Consider the following 19,699-nt stretch of genomic DNA (forward strand, 5'->3'; position numbering starts at 1 on the left):
GTCAAGAATATATCATGCCAAACCAACCTAATTTCCTTCTTTCACTGGATTACTAGCCTAGTGGATAGGGGGGAAGTGGTAGACATAGATCTTAATACTGGGCTTTTGACACAGTCCCACATGACACACTCATAAGCAAACTAGGGAAATGTGGTCTAGATGAAATTACTTTAAGATGGGTACAACTGGTTGAAGAACTGAATTCAAAGAGTAATTTAACGGTATGCCGTACTACATTTAGGAGGGAAAAATGAAATGCACAACTACAAAATGGGGAAAAACTGTCTAGGTGGTAGTTCTGCCAAAAAGGACCTGGGGATTATAGGGAATCACAAACTGAATATGAATCCACTATATGATGCAGTTGCAGAAAAGGTTAATATCATTGTGTCATAGGTAAGACACTGGAGGTAAGTGTCACACTCTCCTTAGGACTGGTCAGGCCTCAGATGGAGAACTGTGTCCAGTTCTGGGTGCCAAACTTTAGGAAGATGTGGACAAACTGGACAGAGTCCAGAGGAGAGCTACAAAAATGATAAAAGGTTTAGCAAACCTGACCTATGAGGAAAGGTTAAAAAAAAATGGCCATGTTTAGTCTTGAGAAAACAAGTCTGAGGGGAGACCTGATAATAGCCTTCCACTATGTAAAGGGCTGTTATAAAGAGGACGGGGATCAATTGTTCTCCATGTCCACTGAAGGTAGGACAAGAAGTCATGGGCTTAATCTGCTCCAAGGGAGATTTGGGTTAGATATTAGGAAAAACTTTCTAATAAGAAGAGTAGTTAAGCACTGGAACAGGCTTCCAAGGGAGGCTGTGGAATCTCCATCACTGGAGATATGTCAGAATGGGTTGGACAAACACCTGTCTTAGATGGTTCTGCCTCAGTGTTGGGGGGTGGACTAGCTGACCTTGCCAGGTCCCTTCCAGCCCTACATTGCTATGATTCTATGAAAGAGAGACAGACAGACCCTCTGTGTGTGTGAGATTGGCTCTGTATGTGTGTTTCTCTGTGTGCATGATTTGTATCTGTGTGTGGGGGAGGAGGCAGTGGTGAGGGCAAGTGAATTTTTATGCCTAGGCTAGTACAGCCCCCTCACTGATTCCCCCAGGCCTCTTTCATCAACTTTAAATCCCGTGTCCAGTCTGTGATGACCTTATGAGCCTCTGAGATCTGATACTTCAGCGGCTAGTGACAAAGGCCCACATGCTGTAGTTAGCACCAGGGCATCGCCATGTACCTTCCACAAACCCTGCTCTGAGATACAGCCTCACAGGAGCACAGTGGCACTGCAGCGGATTCCTTATGCATGTGTTCCAGCCCAGGGCTAGGCCCGTGCACCTGAGGGAGTGGAGTCTAGTGGTTAGAGCGGGGGGGACACTGGGAGTTAGGATGCCTGGATTCTATCCCCAGGTCTGCTGGAGTGTAGTACCAGGTCCTTGCACTTGACCTCTCTCTGCACAAGGCTGGGTATCACACACATTTCCTAAAACATTCAGGCCCAAGCCCATGGAATTGCACCCAATCGCTCCTGTCCTGATTTCAGACCTGGGTGTAATTTTAAAACCTTTGAATGTTAATAAAAGGAGAAGAGAGTTAAAAGTCAAGGCTGGGTTTTCCAAGGAAGATAGATGAGGGTTAATTGGGGCTGCTTATATATCTTTGGGGTTTCCTGAGCAAACCTGCCTGGTCCTGCTCTTAAAAAGAAAGTAACATTGTGGCTTTGTTTTGAGCAATTCTAACCATCTCGGTAGGATTCTCCCAAACCAGCAGTGACCCAGAAAGGGTTTTTCCTAGCACCATGGGCCCCCTGTGCATTCCTGCTTCCCAACACCTGGCCCAAAAAGCAGAAGCTTCCACCGAAGCCTATTGTGCTGGAATCTGAATCGAAATCAACTTCTTCCCCCAAATATATGTGACCCAATGGAACCTGAGATACATTTGGACATCAGCATCCCACATCTTATCCCCTGGAAGCCATCACTCGAGCTGTCTGGAAGAAAATGATGATGAGGAAATTTGTGTGTGTGTGTGTGTGTGTGTATATATATATATATATATATATATATAATTTTTTTTGCTACGGACAAAGCTATGAATTGAATTAGATAATGTTTCTAGTTGAAATGTCTGGAGTTAACCCAGGGGTCCAAATCAATTGTCCGCACCCATGAACTATGCTGCAATATGGAATAGTTTCCCATTTTCCCCCCCAGCTTTGGGAGAGGGGGGAAATCCAAATCCGTTCGCTCTTAACGAAACAGTCGACAAAGGCGGCATAAAAAGTAAAACCAAGAAACCAGTTATGGGAATAAAAACAGGAAAGGGTTGGAAGTAGATCCCATTAAAATGAGCGAAAAATCCTCCTCTCCTATCTGAAGCAGGGATGGCTGAACCGTCAACGGTCAGCAGTCAGGAATGACAGTTGTGTGTTGAATTTTTTTTTTCTTTTATAACCTAACTCCTGAAAAAGAAAATAGATTTACATGAGAGGAAAGATATGAACAGGTAGCTTTTTCTCCTCGATCCATGATGATCCATGAGCACGCGTTGTTCGTTTGAAATCTGGAATATTAAATATAAATTATGTCTTTTTTTTAAAATTTTTAACCACCCCTTGTTTTTCTACAAAATAGTTTTTCCCTCCCTTCTCCCCAATGCCTACCACTCAAGCCGTTTCTGTGAGGGAAAATAGTTTCTCCTCGATTTGTAAGCCATCAGGTGGCAGCAGCGTGGGGGTTGAGAGGGAGCGATGGTTCTCCATCATGTATAGGTGTAATCTATGTCTGGGATGCCGCCGTCTCTATATCCACGGTTTGTGCCATAGCCAATGGTATGGGTGCTTTTGTATAAACTGGTGCCATTGGATGGGAATATCGTATGGATTACGTATTCCTCCTTGGCTCGGTGTTGGTTGATGGGAAGCATCTGCAGCCCAGGACCTCGGATCTCCAGGATGGAGTTGTCCTTCTTGGTACCCGATTCCACGTAGTCGTCTTTCTTCCGGCTGCCCCTGCTGTAGGCCCTCTCCCGCGTTAGCAGCTCGCCCGTCCGGTGGACATACCAGCAAATGGCTGCCAAGACCAGGAAGAGGAAGACTAAGGCCACCGCCCCACCAATGATCCCTGCCAGAGGCAGCCCAGCCATTGGATCGACGTTCTGCTCCCGGTTGAGGGTGGTAGTGGGGCTGTAGGTGTCAGCTGTCTCTGCTTTGGCGCACACCGGAGTTTCATCTGCCACATAGGTGCTGCCTGTCTCCATGGTGACCATGCAGATGATGTAGGTGGACTTGGGCTCCAGAGCCGTTAGCAAGTACTCGGTCTTGTCCCCTTGCACCAGGGTCTCGGTGATGGAGCCTACCGCTGGACTGTGACCCAGACGCAGCCAGCTGAGCCGGAAGGAAGCAGCAGGCAGCATGGACTTCCAGGTAATCTGGATGCTATCGGCCGTCAGTGGCTTGACGCTGAGAACCAAAGCCTTGGTGCCAGTCCCTGTGGCCATGGGGTAGTCAATGTTGGAGTCTGGCAGGCGGATCCCAGGTCGCTTGGCCTTGAGGGTGAAGAGGGAGCCCTGAGGTGTGGTGACAGCTGCGTGGCTGGTGGTGGTCTTGGCTGCCACTGCATTGCCCTGTGCACCCGCCTCAAAGCACTCATCCATCTCGTTGGTGATGTCCTTGATGGCCATGCCTCTCACTTTATCCGGCCCTTGACACATCAGCCCCCTCACGTTGACCACTGAAGCCCGGGCCTTGACCCAGTCCCTCAGCCACATGAGGTTGCAACCACAGAACCAAGGGTTGTTCCTGAGCAGCAGCTGGGTCAGGCTCTCCAGGTCATCCAACAGGCCCTTGGGCAGAGTGGTAAGGTTGTTGTTGGACAAGTCCAGCCTCTCGAGCTCCCTCATTTTGGAGAGGGTGTTGTAGGGGATGTGGCTGATGGCATTATCCTGGAGGTACAGCTTCTGCAAGTGGGAGCTGGGCAGATTGAGCGGAGGGGCAGCCAGAGAGTTGCGCACCAGGGACAGCTCGCTGAGGTTCTGCAGCCGACTGAAGGTGTCGTCAGCGATGCGCTGGTTGGCCAACAGGTTCCCATCCAGCACCAACCGCCGCAGGCTGTTCAGCCCTTTGAAGGCGTGCAGCGGGATGGTGGAGATGCGGTTATCATCCAGCCGTAGCTCCTCCAAAGTGCGAGGCAGGCCAGATGGGATGCTGCTGAGGTGGTTGCGGGATAGGAAGAGCAGCTTGAGACGGGAGCTGTCAGCAAAGGCGTCGTCCTCAATGCTGACAGTAGAGACAGAGTTGTCATCCAGGTGAAGCTTCTCCAGCAGGGGGATGCGGGCCAGGGAGTCGCGAGCGATGGTGCGCACATTGTTGTCCTGGAGGTGCAGCTCCCGCAGCGAGCGTGGCAGGTTGACGGGGAACTCGTCCAGGTCGTTCTCATAGAGATAGATCACCTGGACGTTGAGTTTGGACTTGAGATTGGAAGGGATACCAGCGTTGTTGATCTGGTTGTTCTGTAGGTACAGGGTGGTGGCATCGTCGGGGATGTTGGTTGGGATGGAAGTCAGTCCACGGTCATTGCAGTAGATGAAGCCGTTGTCGCAGCGGCACACCGAGGGGCAGGAGGTATCACTGGCCATCACCTCGCTCAGGAAGGCCACCAGGCCATAGCACAGCAAGAGCCAGTCACGCAGGTCCATGGCTGATGCTGTGGTCACCACCGTGGAGGTCACCGTGGATGCTGTTGTCATTGTGCCGGGGGTGGTGGGGAGTGGACCCTGGGTTACACCTTTGGGACCTGTAGAGGGGAGAGAAATGGGAGGAGCCTGAATTATGGAGGTGGAGCTACATGGGGGATTAGAGATGGGGTAGGCCTGCAACATGGGAATGGGGGCTGAGCACTGGGTGTTCTGTCAATAATCGATCGATGGATCTATCAGGTCAAGTACTGCATAGACCCCCACCAATATCAGGGCCCTGATATGCTGGCTCTTCACAGACACACAGCAAAAGGCAGTGCCTGAAGACCTTAGACTCTAACAGACAAAGAGTTGTGAAGGAAACAGAGAGGCAGTGACTTGCCCAAGGTCACTCATTAAGTCAGTGGCAGAGCCAGGAACAGAATCCAAGTGTCTGGAGTCCTAGTCCAGTGCCTTGACCAATAGATCACACCACCTCACAACAAAGTCTCAGTCAGCCGATAGGTACATCTATTTTTGAAGATTGAAAAATAAAATCACTCAGCTAAAAATCCCAACAAAACTTCTCCATGGTCCAGATGAAATCTGGGGTGGTTTTTTTCCTTTTACAACCCAAAAAGCAGATCCCTTTATCAATTAAAAAATCCAACACCATTAATGCACCCCCCCACCTCACTTTGCTTCCAGCACTAAATCTTCCCCCGGCATGTCAGGCTGCAAAACCTGCTGCAGAAGACGTATAAATCCATGTTAATAAGAGCTTTCTAATGGCAACGCTGACACGCCAGCTTCCAGCTGCCTCGGAGATATAGCCACAACACTGCATACATTAGAAGCAGATAACAGAGACGTGTGCACATTCTCGCTACCTGCATGCATTTGTCTCTCCTTGTTGCTCAGCCACCCACTCGTCCCATCGTTTCTCTCGGTAAAGGATGTCAGAAAGAAACTAATGCACTGCAGATTTGTGTCTTTCAGGGGATTTGAGATTTACACATTATTAGTGGTGTTACAGTAGCGCATAGATATAGATCCGTCGATCAAATTGATAGTGTTGGCACTGCATAGAGCCCATTTGAGATCGCGGTCCCATTGTGCTGGGATCTGCACAGACACATACTGAGAGACATCCTCTGCCCCAAAGATCTTGCAGTCTGAGACCTCCTGTGCACACTGTGTTTGTCTCAGTATAATTATGTGGATTGTGGGATGACTTTTTACTGACGTAGTGTTACCGGCATAGCCATTAGTGTGGAGGCATGTATACAGGGAGCCTAGCACAATGGGGTCCTTGCCCATGACTGAGACTCCTAGGCATTATGGTAATGGGAGAGATAGGAATAGAATCCAGGTTTCTGGACTTTCATCCCCCTGCTTCAACCACTAGACCACACTAGAACCCAGGGATTCAGCACATCCTGCTGCAACCAATAGACCCCACTCTCCTTCCAGAGCTGGGACTAGGACCATGATGTCCTGACATCCAGCCCTGCTGCTCTAACCACTATAATTTTAACCATGTGTATTACAGTAGCGCTTAAGGGACAGCCAAGATTGGGCCTCTATTGTGCTAGGCACTGTACACACACAAAGTAATAGACAGTTCCTGCCCCACTTTCTGAGCCGGGAATAGAACTCAGGTGTTCTCATTCCCCTCGTAAGGGCTTAGCCATTAGATCATGCTCTCTCTGAGGTGTGCCTGGGGCTGCAGCCAGCTTCAAGTGCAAAGTCCCAAAGTTCATAGATTCTAAGGTCAGAAAGGACCCCTGTGATAATCTATTCTGATCTCCAATGTGAAAGACCACAGGATGGCCCTGGAATAATTTCTGGTTGAACTAAAGTTAAGCAGAGATGGATGAATTTCTGAGGCTGTGTAACAACAGCTGCATGTCACCTTGTATGTGTGTGTGGATCCTAGGTTGTTACCACTTTGCACAATAGCTATGTTGGCTCAGGATTGTAAGAGTTGAGATTGTATCTTGCACTGTGGCATGATGGATAATGGTGGAGTTTATGGAGTCACGGACCAGAGCGCTCCTGCTTCCTGCCTCTATTGCAGACACTCATATTCCTGCCTTAGCATCCTTCCTGCTGTGTTAGCACCCAGCCTCTGAGTTTCACAACTGCGCGGCAACAGATCTTTGCAGAGGAGAGAGCGTCCAGGCCACAGGGCACTTTGTTGCAAGGCCACCTCTTTGGCTGCTCTTTTATGTCCTGTTGTTTATATTTCATGGTTTATGTAGCCTATCAAATTAAGTGCAGTAAATCGCTTGGTTTTATGGGTAGGTTTTATTTGCCTGGATCCCTGTGTAGCTGGGAAAGGGATGCAGTGGAGTAGATGGGGACAGAGGATTGCATGGTGGTAAAGCAATGGGAGGGATGTGCCTAGATTAGAGGTCCCCAAACTGTAGGGTTCGCTCTCCTAGAAGTAAGGGGGGCACGAAGTGAATTTTGGGGACTGTTGGCCTAGATGATGTCTTCACTGGGGAGGGGAATAATCCCTATTCCAGGAACACCTCCCATAACTCAGACTCATAGGCACACACCCTGCTTCAGTTTTAATGCACCTTAACACAGGGGCTTTGCTCTAGGGCCAAAGCTCTGATGGTTTCTTTCTTTCTTTCTTTCTTTCTTTCTTTCTTTCTTTCTTTCTTTCTTTCTTTCTTTCTTTCTTTCTTTCTTTCTATTGCAGTTGAACAATAGATACCTCTTTCTCTCCCATCACTTCCCAAAAACACCTCTCTCACCTATCCATCCATCCCCCTACACACTCCCATCTATCTATCTATCCCTAATCTCACCTCACCTCCCCTCCTTGTGGCTGTGACTTTGTCCCCCAGCTTGGCTGCGGTGAAAGGCTGCCTGTGGAGAACAGTGCCAGTGAGTTCTACCGCAGGTTATGCTTTACAGGGACTCACCCGGGGCCCTTTCACCTCACCTGAGTTAAACCCCATCCAATGTTAGTTTTTTACAAGGCCTTTACACGGAATATTTGAGCCAGTGAGGTCTCCTGCTGGGCCAGTGCCCATTAAATCACTAGGAACCACTCACTTTGCTTGAGTTCATTATGCATTCAGCTCCTCTATGAATTTTACATTTCTTTTTTTTCTTCCCTGTCTCCTTTTTCCCCGGCTCACTCTTAGTTTTGGCCATTTCCTCCATTATGAGACATAAAATCCTTTATGGCTCAGTATCTCTCACTGCCAAATAAAGGGTCTCATTTCCCAATCTCTTTTGGCCCCTGCTGCTTCTTTGAAGACAAACTGTGGATATTTTTTCCTATTCCTCCCTTAAAATTGCTTTGAACAATTTTTCTTAACCTCTTGTGAAAGACAATACATCAGAACTAACCTGCAGTGAGCTTTACAAACAGTAATGCAGTGGTTATGGCAATAGAATTGGACTTGGGAGACCCAGGTTCAATTCCTGCTCTCCCACAGATATCCTAGGGGACCAGAAGCATCTCACTAAGCTTCTCTGTGCCTCAGTTTCCCATCCTGTAAAATGGGGATAGCACTGCCCCACCTTATGGGGGGTTGAGAAGATAAATACATTAAAAGATTGTGAGGTGCTCAGGTATTATGGTAATAGAGAGCGAGATTGGGTGCCTTACATAGTTAGGTCTCAACTGCAACGAATGGGTTGGATGGACCACTGGTCTGACCTAAGGAAGTGCGGGATAGATTGGCCCATTGGTCTAATCTGGAGCAGCAAGGATGGTGCAGGAATACTGTGTTGCATGGGCCCCATCAAAAATGAATTTGTTGATTTCACACATTTTTTTTTTGTTTCAGAAAGAAACTTTAAAAAAATTCTGAAAAAATCAAAACAGTTTTGACATTTTCATCAGGAAAGATTTTGATATGTCAGCCTGAAAATTTCTTTTAATTTCATTTTTTAAAGTTCAAAAAGGTTTAAAAAGGTTCAAATTCAAAATAGCATGCTTTGATTTTGTCAAAACGAAGTATTTTGTTCAACCTGAAACAATTTTCCCCCCTGACTTTCCAATTCACTGACAATTTAACTTTTTAAATTTTTGATCTGACAAGAAATGATTTTTGTTTTTTACTTTTCAAAACTGCCAATGAACTGAAAAATCCATTGTTCATCCACCTGATGGGACCATAAAAGTTCCTCAAATAGTTAAAGATGCTTTATTAATACTCTCGCCGATCAGTGAGTCAAACGGTTTCTTGGGCCTGATCGCAGCTAGCTCTGGTTTTGTGCAAAGCTTTTGCCATGCAGAATAAGTGTAAAGAAGCTGCAAACTGCAAGGGAAGGATGGTGCAGGGGTAAGTGTGCAAGCCTGAGATATAGAAGACCTGGGTGGGGATTTAGGCTCCTAAGAATGGCACTTAGCCCAGTTCTAAACTTGGAAGAGTTTGCCAGTCTAATTCTCCTTTTGAAATCTCGCTAAAGTCAGCAGTTTCTTGTGGCAATGAATTCAGCCTAACTGTCACTGACACCACATACTGAGTTACTAATAGCCCCTAGCTCTGGTATTGCATCTTTCAACAGTAGAACTCCGAGCACTTTACACAGGAGGTCAGGATCATTATCCCCTTCTTACAAATGGGGAAACTGAGGCAGTGAGGTGACTTGCCCAGGGTCAGCCAGCAGGCCAGTGGCAGAGCCAGGTATTGAACACAAGTTTCCTGAGTCTGCGTGCAATGCCCTATCCACTAGGCAGCACTGCCTGCCTAGCATAGTTAGCCAAGGTTCCATATGGAGGCAGTGTGGACTAGTGACAAGGGCACTAAGGACTGAAAGTGCAAGTCAGGAGACCTGGGTGCTAATCTTATTCCTGCTGGGAATAAGGGTTGGGGGCTAACCCAATCACCTCAAGAGGAGGCTGATTTGAACAAAGGGCTGTGAAAATCAGACCCTTTTAAGGCATCTCAAACTGGGCCAACAAAATCCCGTTGGAAAAGCTTGCATTGGCTGCCAAGAGTTGGGGGTGAAGGCTGATGGAAGTGTAGCCCCATGATGCAGAGTGATGCTTCTGAGCAGCTGAGCTTTACCATGACACCCACCAAAATAAACCATTTGAATTCCTGCAGGAGTCTTTAACCTGCCTAATAATTCATACTGCTGCTAAATCCACCCTGCAGCTTGCCAAGACTTCTTTGCCTGAGGAAATGCGTTTAAACATTAAAATCTGCCCATGCATCTTGACGTTCCATCAGGCAACGCTCCTGCATTGCTCTGCAGACAGCGTCAGCCAGCCAGGGAGGAGTAATAAATTCCCAAGCCAGCCTGCAGTTTATAGCAGCTGGGAATCTGGCCCCATTGACTTCAGTGGAATGCCGGTGATTTACACCACCTGGGACTCTGCCCCCACTGCATTTAGAACAATCCATTCACTTCCATTGCAGGCCCCTTGCCCAAACTTCCAGCCTTGCTTATGGCTACTTATTGGTATGAGGGCCTTAGCATCGTGGGAGATGCTATCTGTTCCTTTGCAGTGGTGGCATTTCTGTTTTGGCCATAGGTTATTTTGAAGCAAGTGGGCTTGGGGGGTGGGAGGATGCTACAAATCAGGTGCCTTAATCCAGTGGTTCTCAACCTTTTTTTCATTTGCAGACCCCTAAATTTTTTCAGCTGGAGCTGTGGACCCTTTGGAAATCTTTAAACAAAGTCTGGGGACTCCAGGTTGAAAATCACTGTTCTATGGTAATGAGAGCCTTTCGTGGACCCCTTAGACAGTGTCTGCGGACCCTAAGTTGAGAACTCTTTTCAGGGTGGAGGAATATAAAAATCTGGTGCTTTATTCCATCCCTGAATGCAAGATTCCACCAGTTGTACGCACCAGCCAATGGGAGTTTGAAGGGATCTGTTAGCATTGCTGTGACTTCAATACTTTAAACTCAGTTGCCCCCAAAGCTCAGCTCCTTGCTCCGCAGTTTATCCCTCTGGGGCCCATCTGCATCCATGCAGACAGCAGAACAGAAGTGACAAGACATAACTGCCTGTCTCATGTGTGCCTTTTGCAAAGGCCAAGTCAAAAGAAGGGGGGGAGAGATGAAGGAGGTGGAGGAGAGTGGGAGGTGGTGCTGGTGAGTATTTCATAGTGGGAAGCGAGTGGACTGGGGAGCACCTGTCGGGGGTGTGTGTGCAATGCTGCTAAAAGCTACTCAGATCTCCCCCACCTAACACTGGGTGTGGAGGAAGGTTCCCTGGAGGAAATGTGGTTCCATTTAGTCATTCTGCAGGGATTAATTGGGAGGAGGAGTTGCGTGTGGAATCTGAGCTTTTGTCTGTTTGTTTCAGTGGTTCTTTAAAAGGAGAAATGTATTTAAAACAGCCCCCACACAAACACACATACACAGTGCTGCTTACTCCTGGGTTCTGTCCCCAGCTCTGGGAAGGGAGTGGGGTCTAGTGGTTAGAGCAGGGGCCTGGAAGTCAGGACACCCAGGTTCCATTCCTAGTTGCATTCCCTTGAGCCCCTACCACCTCTTTTCAGCTCATATTCCCCAGGCTGTAAAATGGGGGTGATGATTATGACACCCTCATGTGGATGGTTAAACTTCATTGGTTTAATATTTGAAAAGCACTTTCAAATCTTATTTCCTCTCCCCCTACATCCCCAAGGACCGAGTACAGCTACCTTGAGTGTCATTTGCTTAGGACTTTACACCCTCAACTCAGGAAAAGTGCCATGGATTTAGTTAGTACAAATAATAAGGATGTGATTTTATCCAGTTGGACAGTGGTCAGAATTTGGGATTTCTGTTCTGCAGACATTTCTGACACTTTGGAATTTCCTTTGGTCCTGACTTAGAAATTTTTAAATTTCTTGTGAAGTGAAAATTCTGAACAATTTTGATTTGGAAATATAGAAATGGCATTTTTGAAGCACTTTATTTCAAGTTTGTCACTTCGATTTTTATATTGTAATATAGAATCATAGAAATATAAGGTTGGAAGGGACCTCAAGAGGTCCCCTTCATGCTAAGGCAGGACCAAGTATACTTAGACCATCCCTGACAAGTGTTTATTCAACCTGTTCTTAAAAACCTCCAATGACAGGGATCCCACAACCTCCCTAGATAACCTGTTCCACTGCTTCTACTATTATATTGGGTACTGTGACCAGTACTGGTGTCCACTCTTCAAAAGAGAGTGTGGACAAATTGGAAAAGCTTCTGAAAATTGCTGTAGGAATGATTTGAGGCCTGGAAAACGATTATATATTGTACATAACATAATAGTAAATATGATAAAGTTGAACAAAATAGTTTGATAATTTTTTGTTGAAAACATTGATGAAATCAAGACATTCCCGTGAAACATTTTGATTTCATTGAATTGGCTTTTTCTGACAGAAGACTGTTCCATTGGAAAATTTCTGACCAACTCTACACAATGCCCCTTAACTCCATTCTGGGAGGTTAGGCTCAGAGTTACCTGCTTTGCTAGATTTTAAGGCCAGTAAAGGACCATTATTCTAATCTGACCTCCTGCCTAACCAATTGAACATGATCTCTTGGTGGGATTCTGTAGTTTATGAGGGTGAACATGATCCTTGGACATATAACAGGGAAATATCATGTAGGAGTCTGGAGGTAGTATTACCTCTCTACACGGCATTGATGAGACCATTACTGGGATACCGTGTCCAGTTCTGGTGTTCATATTTCAAAAGGGATGTTGACAAACTGGAAAGGGTTTAGAAAATTGCTATGAGAATGATTCAAGGTCTGGAAAACCTGCCTTAGAGTCAGAGACTTAAGATGATAACTCTGTTAGTTTTTCCAAGAGAAGGTTAAGAGGTGACTTGACCATGGTCTAGAAGTACCTCCTTGGGGAAAAGATTTATAAAGCAGAGGGCTCTTCAGTCCATCACACAAAGGCAGGAGACCCAATGACCATGAGGTGAAGCTAGACAAATTAACACTAGAAATAAGGGGAGGGGGATTAACTATTGGAAGAGCTGATCCAGAGAAAGGGTGGATTCTCTATCACTTAGAGAGTCTTTGAGTGAGGCTAAAAAAGTTACACCTTATTTCTGATCTGAATTTGTCTAGTTTCAACTTCCAGCCATTGGATCATGTTAGATCTGCATCTGCTGGATTGCAGAGCCCAATTTCTGTATTCCCTGTAGATATTTATAAACTGTGATCAAGCCACTCCTTAACCTTTGGTTTGCTGGAGGCTCTCACTATAAGGCATAAAGAAAAGGAGTACTTGTGGCACCTTAGAGACTAACAAATGTATTTGAGCATAAGCTTTTGTGAGCTACAGCTCACATCCGATGAAGTGAGCTGTAGCTCACAAAAGCTTATGCTCAAATAAATTTGTTAGTCTCTAAGGTGCCACAAGTACTCCTTTTCTTTTTGTGAATACAGACTAACACGGCTGCTACTCTGAAACCTGTCACTATAAGGCATGTTTTCCAGTCCTTTAATCATTATTGCTCTCTCCAATTTATCATCATCCTTCCTGAATTGTGGGCACCAGGATTAGAAAGAGGATTCAAGAGCCCTCTGTTCTCAGAAATCTCCATATTGTAAACTTTCTTATAGGCTGAGATCAAGTCACCACCTAACCTGCTCTTTGATTAGCTAACTAGATTGATTGATCTCTGCAAGTATCCCACTTTAAGGCAGGTTCTCCAGACTTTGTATCCTTCTTGTGCTTCTTCTCTGGATCCTTTCAAATTTTTCAACCTCCTTTTGAAAGTGTAAATACCGGAATTGGATTTGCCAGACTGGATCAGAGTCAAGGTCCATCTAATCCAGTTTCCTATTTCTTGGAGTGGCTGGTACCAGATGATTCACAGGAAGGGTCAGAATCCAGCAGTGGGCTCATGTGGGGTAATCTCCCCCCACCCAATGAAGGTCTTATCCTGGTCTCTGGTACTATCATTGTCTCCATTTTACAGATGGGGAAACTGAGGCACAGACAGAGACCATGACTTGCCCATGGTCATGAAGGAGGGCAATGGCAGAGCCAGAAATAGAACCCAGGTGTCCTGCATCCCAGTCTAGTGTGCTATGCACTAAATATCACCTCCTTATAAATACCTCCCCCATTTATACACCTGACACTGAACTGCCACTCCTGTAGGTACTTCTTAAAAGTTCCCCATCCAAATCCAACCCAACCTGATCCTCTTTAAACTGCAAGCAGATGGGAAGTTTTATAAATGAGTTGTTCTTTCGTTACCAAGATGCTATCACGGTGCAAAGCAAAGAGTCACCTCGGAGCAGGACAAACTGATTTAGCTGAGATTCTGTCTGATGTTTATCTCTAGGTGTCTTTTTATAGAACTTGTAATGTGCCCGCTTCTTAAGGGAAAAAAAAAACAATCCTAGAGTTAATTATTTTGCCAATTTCATGCTGCATGCATTATGCATCGAGCCTTATCTTGGCTGTAATTGCAGACAGGTATGCAAATGCCTCTCAAAAGGGATTGTTAAAAGAAGTTTGCTCAGTTGCATTGTATCCAGGGCTAATAGAAACGAAAATTGCTCCAGTTAATAGAAAATGATACACGTTAGAAGTGGGGTGAGGAAAAGAAAATTCAAATTTGTGTCTGGGGAGGTTAATTATATTGATAGCAACATCTGATATGACAATATTTTTCTAGGGGGAAAATGGTATAAGAAGAGGAGTAATTTGGAGCTTCCCTTTATTAGGAGATATCCACATTCCATCTCCCATACTGGGCGTCATTTCGATCAGTTTGTTTTTTTTCAGGTGTTCGCGGAAACATTTAAATATATATGTATAGTTAAAAAATGGAAGAAGAAAATATAAAATGTTAGACTCAGTAATAAAGTAGTGGCAAAATCTGTTCAGTGTCAGATGAAGAAAAAGCATGGTCTAGAGTTTACTGTGGTATGAGGATGTTATTGTATTGTACCATCTAAAAACCGCAACCAAGATCGGGATTCCATTGTACCAGATGCTGCCCAGACCCTGACCAAAATCAGAACGCCATGTGCTTGGCACTGCATAGACCCCAACCAAAATCTAGACCCCCATTGTGCCAGATGCCCTACAGACACATTGAGAAACAGTCCCTGCCCTGAAGACAATACAGTCTAAATAGACAAAGGGTGGGAGGGGAAACTGAGATATGGAGCTGATTTGCCCAAGGTCACTTAGTAAGTCAGTGGTAGAGCTGAGACAAGAACCCAGGTATTCTGAGCCCCAGTCCTGTGCGCTAGCTACTGGACTACACTGCCTCCCTGGGCTCAAGTCCTGGCATTGCCACTAATCTGCTATATTACCTTGAGTATGTCCCTTCCCCTCTCAGTATCTCTGTTTCCCCTCCCACTCTTTCTCTATATAAACTGCAAGCTCTTTGGGGAAGGGACTGTTTTTCAATTGGGGTCTGTGTAGCGCTCAGCACAACAGGGGATCAGCGCTCGGTTGGAGTTTGGTGAGTGCCTGGCACAACAGGGGCTCTGGGGTCAGTTGGAGTTTGGGCAGTGCCTGGCACAATAGGGGCCCTGAGCTCGGCAGAGGTCTGAGTCGCTGCTATAACAAAAACCATATTATTATTATTATTATTTATTATTAAACAGGAACTCTTTCCAACGCTGAAAGCCGCTTGAGAGGTTTATCCTGTCTTTCAGTGCGGCTGTGTCCTGGCTGAGTTTATCTGCTTTTATAATCAATAATAATTATTCTGTCCACAGGGGATCTTTCACAGCCTTGGTTTGTAACAAAGCTGCTAATGCCTCAACAAACCAAGCATTTAGGGCCACATTCAGCAGGGTGCTGAGTGCTCCCTAGTCCCACCAGCCTTAGTGCAAGCCAAGGATGCTCCAGCCCTTTGAGTTATGCAGTGAATAATGTTTAGGGGCCTGGTGCAGTGATAAATGAAGGGTTTATTAATCTTATTATTATTATTATTATTATTAATCTTATTATTAATCTTATTAATCTAAACTCTGGTATTCAGCCTTTGTAATGAATTGACTTCCGGGGTCTCTTGTGGTTCACTTGAGGGTTTAAACCTGACAGCAGTTAGGCAGCTGGCGAGCCAAGATCATTGCCCAGCTCCATTTCCACGTATTGGTTTTGATGGTCCAGGAGCGAATTTCTGGTCAGGGAAAAGAGCTTGCAACAAGCCCAGCCTATCCCAGTGGTCAGGGCACTCATCTGGGATACGGGAGGCTTACATGCAAGTCCCTGCTTCTCCTGATGTGGGCCTCAACCTGGCTCTCACACATCCCAGGTGGCATGCCCTGACCACGGCGTTGTAATCAGTCTGTCTCTCTTTCTCCTGGCGAAGCTGTTCCACGTTGTAGAATAATTAAACATTCATTGGGTGAGAGAGAGATTCTCTCTGCTGGTGGTTAGGGATGGGTGGGATGTGGCAGACCCAGGTTTAAGTCCCCGCTGTCTAGATACACAGGGCGAGAAGGGTCACGCAGCCCATCACGGTCTGAAACTTGTCAAGCTCCATCTTCAAGCTCGCTGGGATGTTTGCCTCCCACTGCTCCAACTGGGACTGGGACGTTGCTCCAGAGCTTCCCTTCTGTGACAGGGAGAAACCTTCTTCTCATTGCCAGTTTCAATTGATTCTTGGTCAGTTTATCCCCATTTGTTCCTGTGCCAACACTGTCCTTTAGCTTCAATAGCTCTTCCTCCCTCCCTGGGGTCAACCTCCCTTGTGTATGTAGAGAGAGCAACCAGATCCCCTCTCAGCCTTTGTTTGACCAGGCTAAACAAGCCCAACTCTTTCAGTCATCTCTAGTAAGATCGCCTCTCCATTCCCCTGATCAGCCTAGGAGCCCTCCTCTGCACCCAAGCCAGTTTGAATTCTTCTATCTTGGATGTGGGTGACCAGAACTGTACAAAGTATCCAGATGAGGTCTTCCCAGTGCCTTGTCCCTTGGCATTAATACTTCCCTAACTCAACTGAAAATCCCACACCCGATATATTCTAGGATCACATTTGTCTTTTTCTTGGCCACATCACATTGTTGGCTCATCCTGCGATCAAGGAACACCCAGGTCTGCTCCTAAGTTGTTTCCAACTGATGAGCCCTCAGTTCATAGCAGAAATTCTTGTTGTTAGTTCCTAAGTCCTTGTACTTTGCCCTATTAGTTCTACTTGAAAATATGGCCCTAAGTGCATATGGGCTTTGGAAAATGCCAGTAGGCTCCTATCTTCATCTTTTGGCACCTAAATCCCTTTGGAAATCTACCCCAAATCCCTTTAGAAAATAGGATTTAAGCTCCAAAGTCTCTTAAATGGCTTTTGAAAATTTTGTCCATTGTCTCCACTAGAAAATGAAGTGATGTTAGAACCCAGACTTGGGGGAGGCTCATGTTAGCTAACATGCTGTTAAATGCTACTTAGCTGTCAGTATTTGAAGGGGCAAGTGGAGTGTCACCTCATGCGGATATATGTGGTTAACCCTCTAGCCTCAGCGGGGTTTAACCTGAACTGGCTGAGGCTCTGTCTTCACTGCAGAGTTAACTTGAGTTAGCCTAGCTCAAGTGAGAGTGTCTACACACTGTGAAATACCACTTGAATAGCCATGTCCACATGGGCACTGCACTCACTCGGACTTCTGGGAGTGTATTCCACGATTCTTAGCATCGCAGACAGCTGAGCCACTCTATGAATTCTCTCCCATTGAATGGGGGAAGATTGTGTCTGTCCTTTCTGGGCACCCAGGGGATTGTGGGAAGACGTTGGAGGACTAACAGCACTCGAGTAGTGCTAGCCTGCATCCCCCCTACATAGCAGTCATTTTAGCAGCTGACATATTCTGTTCACTTGAGTTTTAGCCTATGTTCCTCTGAGGCCAGCCAACCTGAGTTCAAAGCACCACCGCACTCAAGGGTGTTGTGTGTAGAGAGGAACTGAGTTACGGACAATACTCCTGTTAACTTTGCAATTGACTGTATAGATAGCTGTGTTTAATGTTGTGTTAGTTAACATGACTCCTCAGGGTCAGCTTCTAACATGACCTAATATTCTGGTGAAGGGAAATTCTTACTTCATCTTCCACAGGATTTTAACGTGGGTTAGCATGACAGGGGTTAAAAAATACATGCTTTGTCTGAGGTCCTGTCTTCACTAGGACAAAAGGCGTGTTCTTAACTCATGTTCGCCAAAGCCCTAGTGGAGACATGGCAAGGTGTAGCTTTAACATGAGTTAGCAGGTGGAGGTGAATGCTCCCAAGAGGGAATATCTACACTGCAATCCTGGGCTGTGACTGCAGCACACACAGGCCTATCTGAGCTACCTTTGATCTAGCTAGTGCAGGTACAAATCGTGGAGCTAGGGCAGCACAGGCTGGGCAAAAGTCTGTGCTGCTGCAGCTTCTTTGCTACTGGGACCTGAGCTAGGTAGAATCCAGCGAGCTTGGGTATGTCTAGGAGTGCTTCAACTGGAACCCACTGGTGAGTGCGTGACGGCCTCCCGCTCTGCTGATGCACAGAGGAGAGGAGTGTTGCAAATGCCTGCTCTGGTGTATGGGCTCTTTACCCCAAGCGGTAGTCATTTATGCTTTGAGCTCTGGAAATCCCTGGTTCAATCCCCGGTATGTCAGCCCAGCATAGTGTCCTTGTGGGCATTAACTCCACATGTGAACGACTTACCTTCACTCACTCAAGTTATGAACATACGACTTGTCCTAGTGAAGATGCCCCTATTGTCCAGAGAAGAAGAGTGAACCCTTGTGCCTGTTTTAATTGCTCACCCCATTAATGAGATTAGAAGCTGAGCCAGCCTGCAAGAGGCAGCTTCTGTGGTATTTCCACTCGCTGCAGGGCCAAAGGCTAGCCAAGCAGGGAAAGTGTGTGCATGGTGTTTCTCTCCGCTCCTGCCAGCTTTTCCCAGCTCAAAGCCATGCACACAGGGGGCTGGAGAACAAGCATATCAGCCAGCAAAAGATTTCAAACTTTAGATGTTTGTTTTTGTTCTGCATTGGAATGAAAACGAGACTCTTTGAAAAAGCATGAGAGAGCCCCCAGCTTAGCCAGCTAGCCCCAGTGGCCAGGACACTGCCCTAGGGCTCAGGAGACCCAGGGTCACGTCCCTGCTTTGTCTGATTCAGAGAAGGAATGGGAACTTGAGTCTCTCTGAATTTTTTGACCTACCTGGTTTGGTGAAGAATTCCCCAGGAGCTCTCCAGAGAAGCACTGGGTCCATGTGCAGTTACACAACTCCCCTCCCCTAATGCAAAGCTTGTATCCAGATCTCTCTCACACACCAGGTCCATGCTGCCTTTAGCTGGTAAAGCGGCAGGAACCCAAAGCAATAAATGTGGCTGCTGCATCTCTGGGTGTGTTACCCCGGTGGGGAAGGAGCCTTTAGGACTTAGCTGAGCTCAGCTCAGGCTGTGGGGATGGACCCAAAGATCCTGCAGAAGCCACGCACTACATCCTCACTTTCCCACTACTCAGGGGCTCTCCAGACACAATCAGATGGACCTTGTTACTGTGGCCATAAGTTATATCTGCCTTTCAATTCTCAAGCCTGCCAACTGCCTGGAGGCTAAATTAGGGAGGCAGTGTGGCCTAGTGGAGTGAGCACTGAACTGGGATATAGATGAGTTGGGTTCTGGTCATAGCCCTGTTGGTGACCGTGCACAAATTACAGCCCCTCTGTGCCTCAGTTTCCCCATCTGTAAAATGGGGATAATGATCCTGCCTTCCTTTGGAAAGCACTCTGAGTTCTGCTGCTGGAAAGCACGAGCTAAGAGTAGGGACTATTATTATTATTGAATCCCAGGGTAGGCACCACATTTAGGCTAGTCCCTGTCAGCGTGTGGAGTTGCTCCATTACCTCGAGCAGTTGGGATCCAAAGACTGCCAGGCACTCCAGAGCACTAGACACCACCCATAACCCCAGCCATGCCCCTTGCTGCTGTGTCAGCAGATGACAGAGTTAAGATGCACGGGGAAATTCACATCTCTGGTAGCTGTTTCAGACTGTCTGCAAACTGAGGCAGGTGACATTGACACTCAGGTCATGATTTCAAGCTTTTTCTTTGATCTCTCTCCCTCTTTCTCCCCATAGAC

The 19,699-nt window shown here is 46.5% G+C and overlaps 2 protein-coding genes across 5 annotated transcripts in view; one reads left to right on the forward strand and one right to left on the reverse strand.

Moving 5' to 3' along the window:
* Window positions 1-19,699, forward strand: part of MACROD1 (mono-ADP ribosylhydrolase 1) — a 185,308-nt gene that overhangs the window by 40,730 nt on the left and 124,879 nt on the right. The window lies entirely within an intron of this gene.
* FLRT1 (fibronectin leucine rich transmembrane protein 1) overlaps window positions 773-19,699 on the reverse strand; it is an 86,252-nt gene continuing 67,325 nt past the window's right edge. Inside the window, exon 4 of the mRNA XM_038409417.2 lies at window positions 773-4,796. Within this exon, the coding sequence (XP_038265345.1) occupies window positions 2,764-4,749 (1,986 nt within the window). The 5' untranslated portion in view covers window positions 4,750-4,796 and the 3' untranslated portion in view covers window positions 773-2,763. The remainder of the gene's footprint in view (window positions 4,797-19,699) is intronic.

The sequence above is a fragment of the Dermochelys coriacea genome, chromosome 7, assembly GCF_009764565.3.
Source record: "Dermochelys coriacea isolate rDerCor1 chromosome 7, rDerCor1.pri.v4, whole genome shotgun sequence".
Lineage (NCBI taxonomy): Eukaryota > Metazoa > Chordata > Testudines > Dermochelyidae > Dermochelys > Dermochelys coriacea.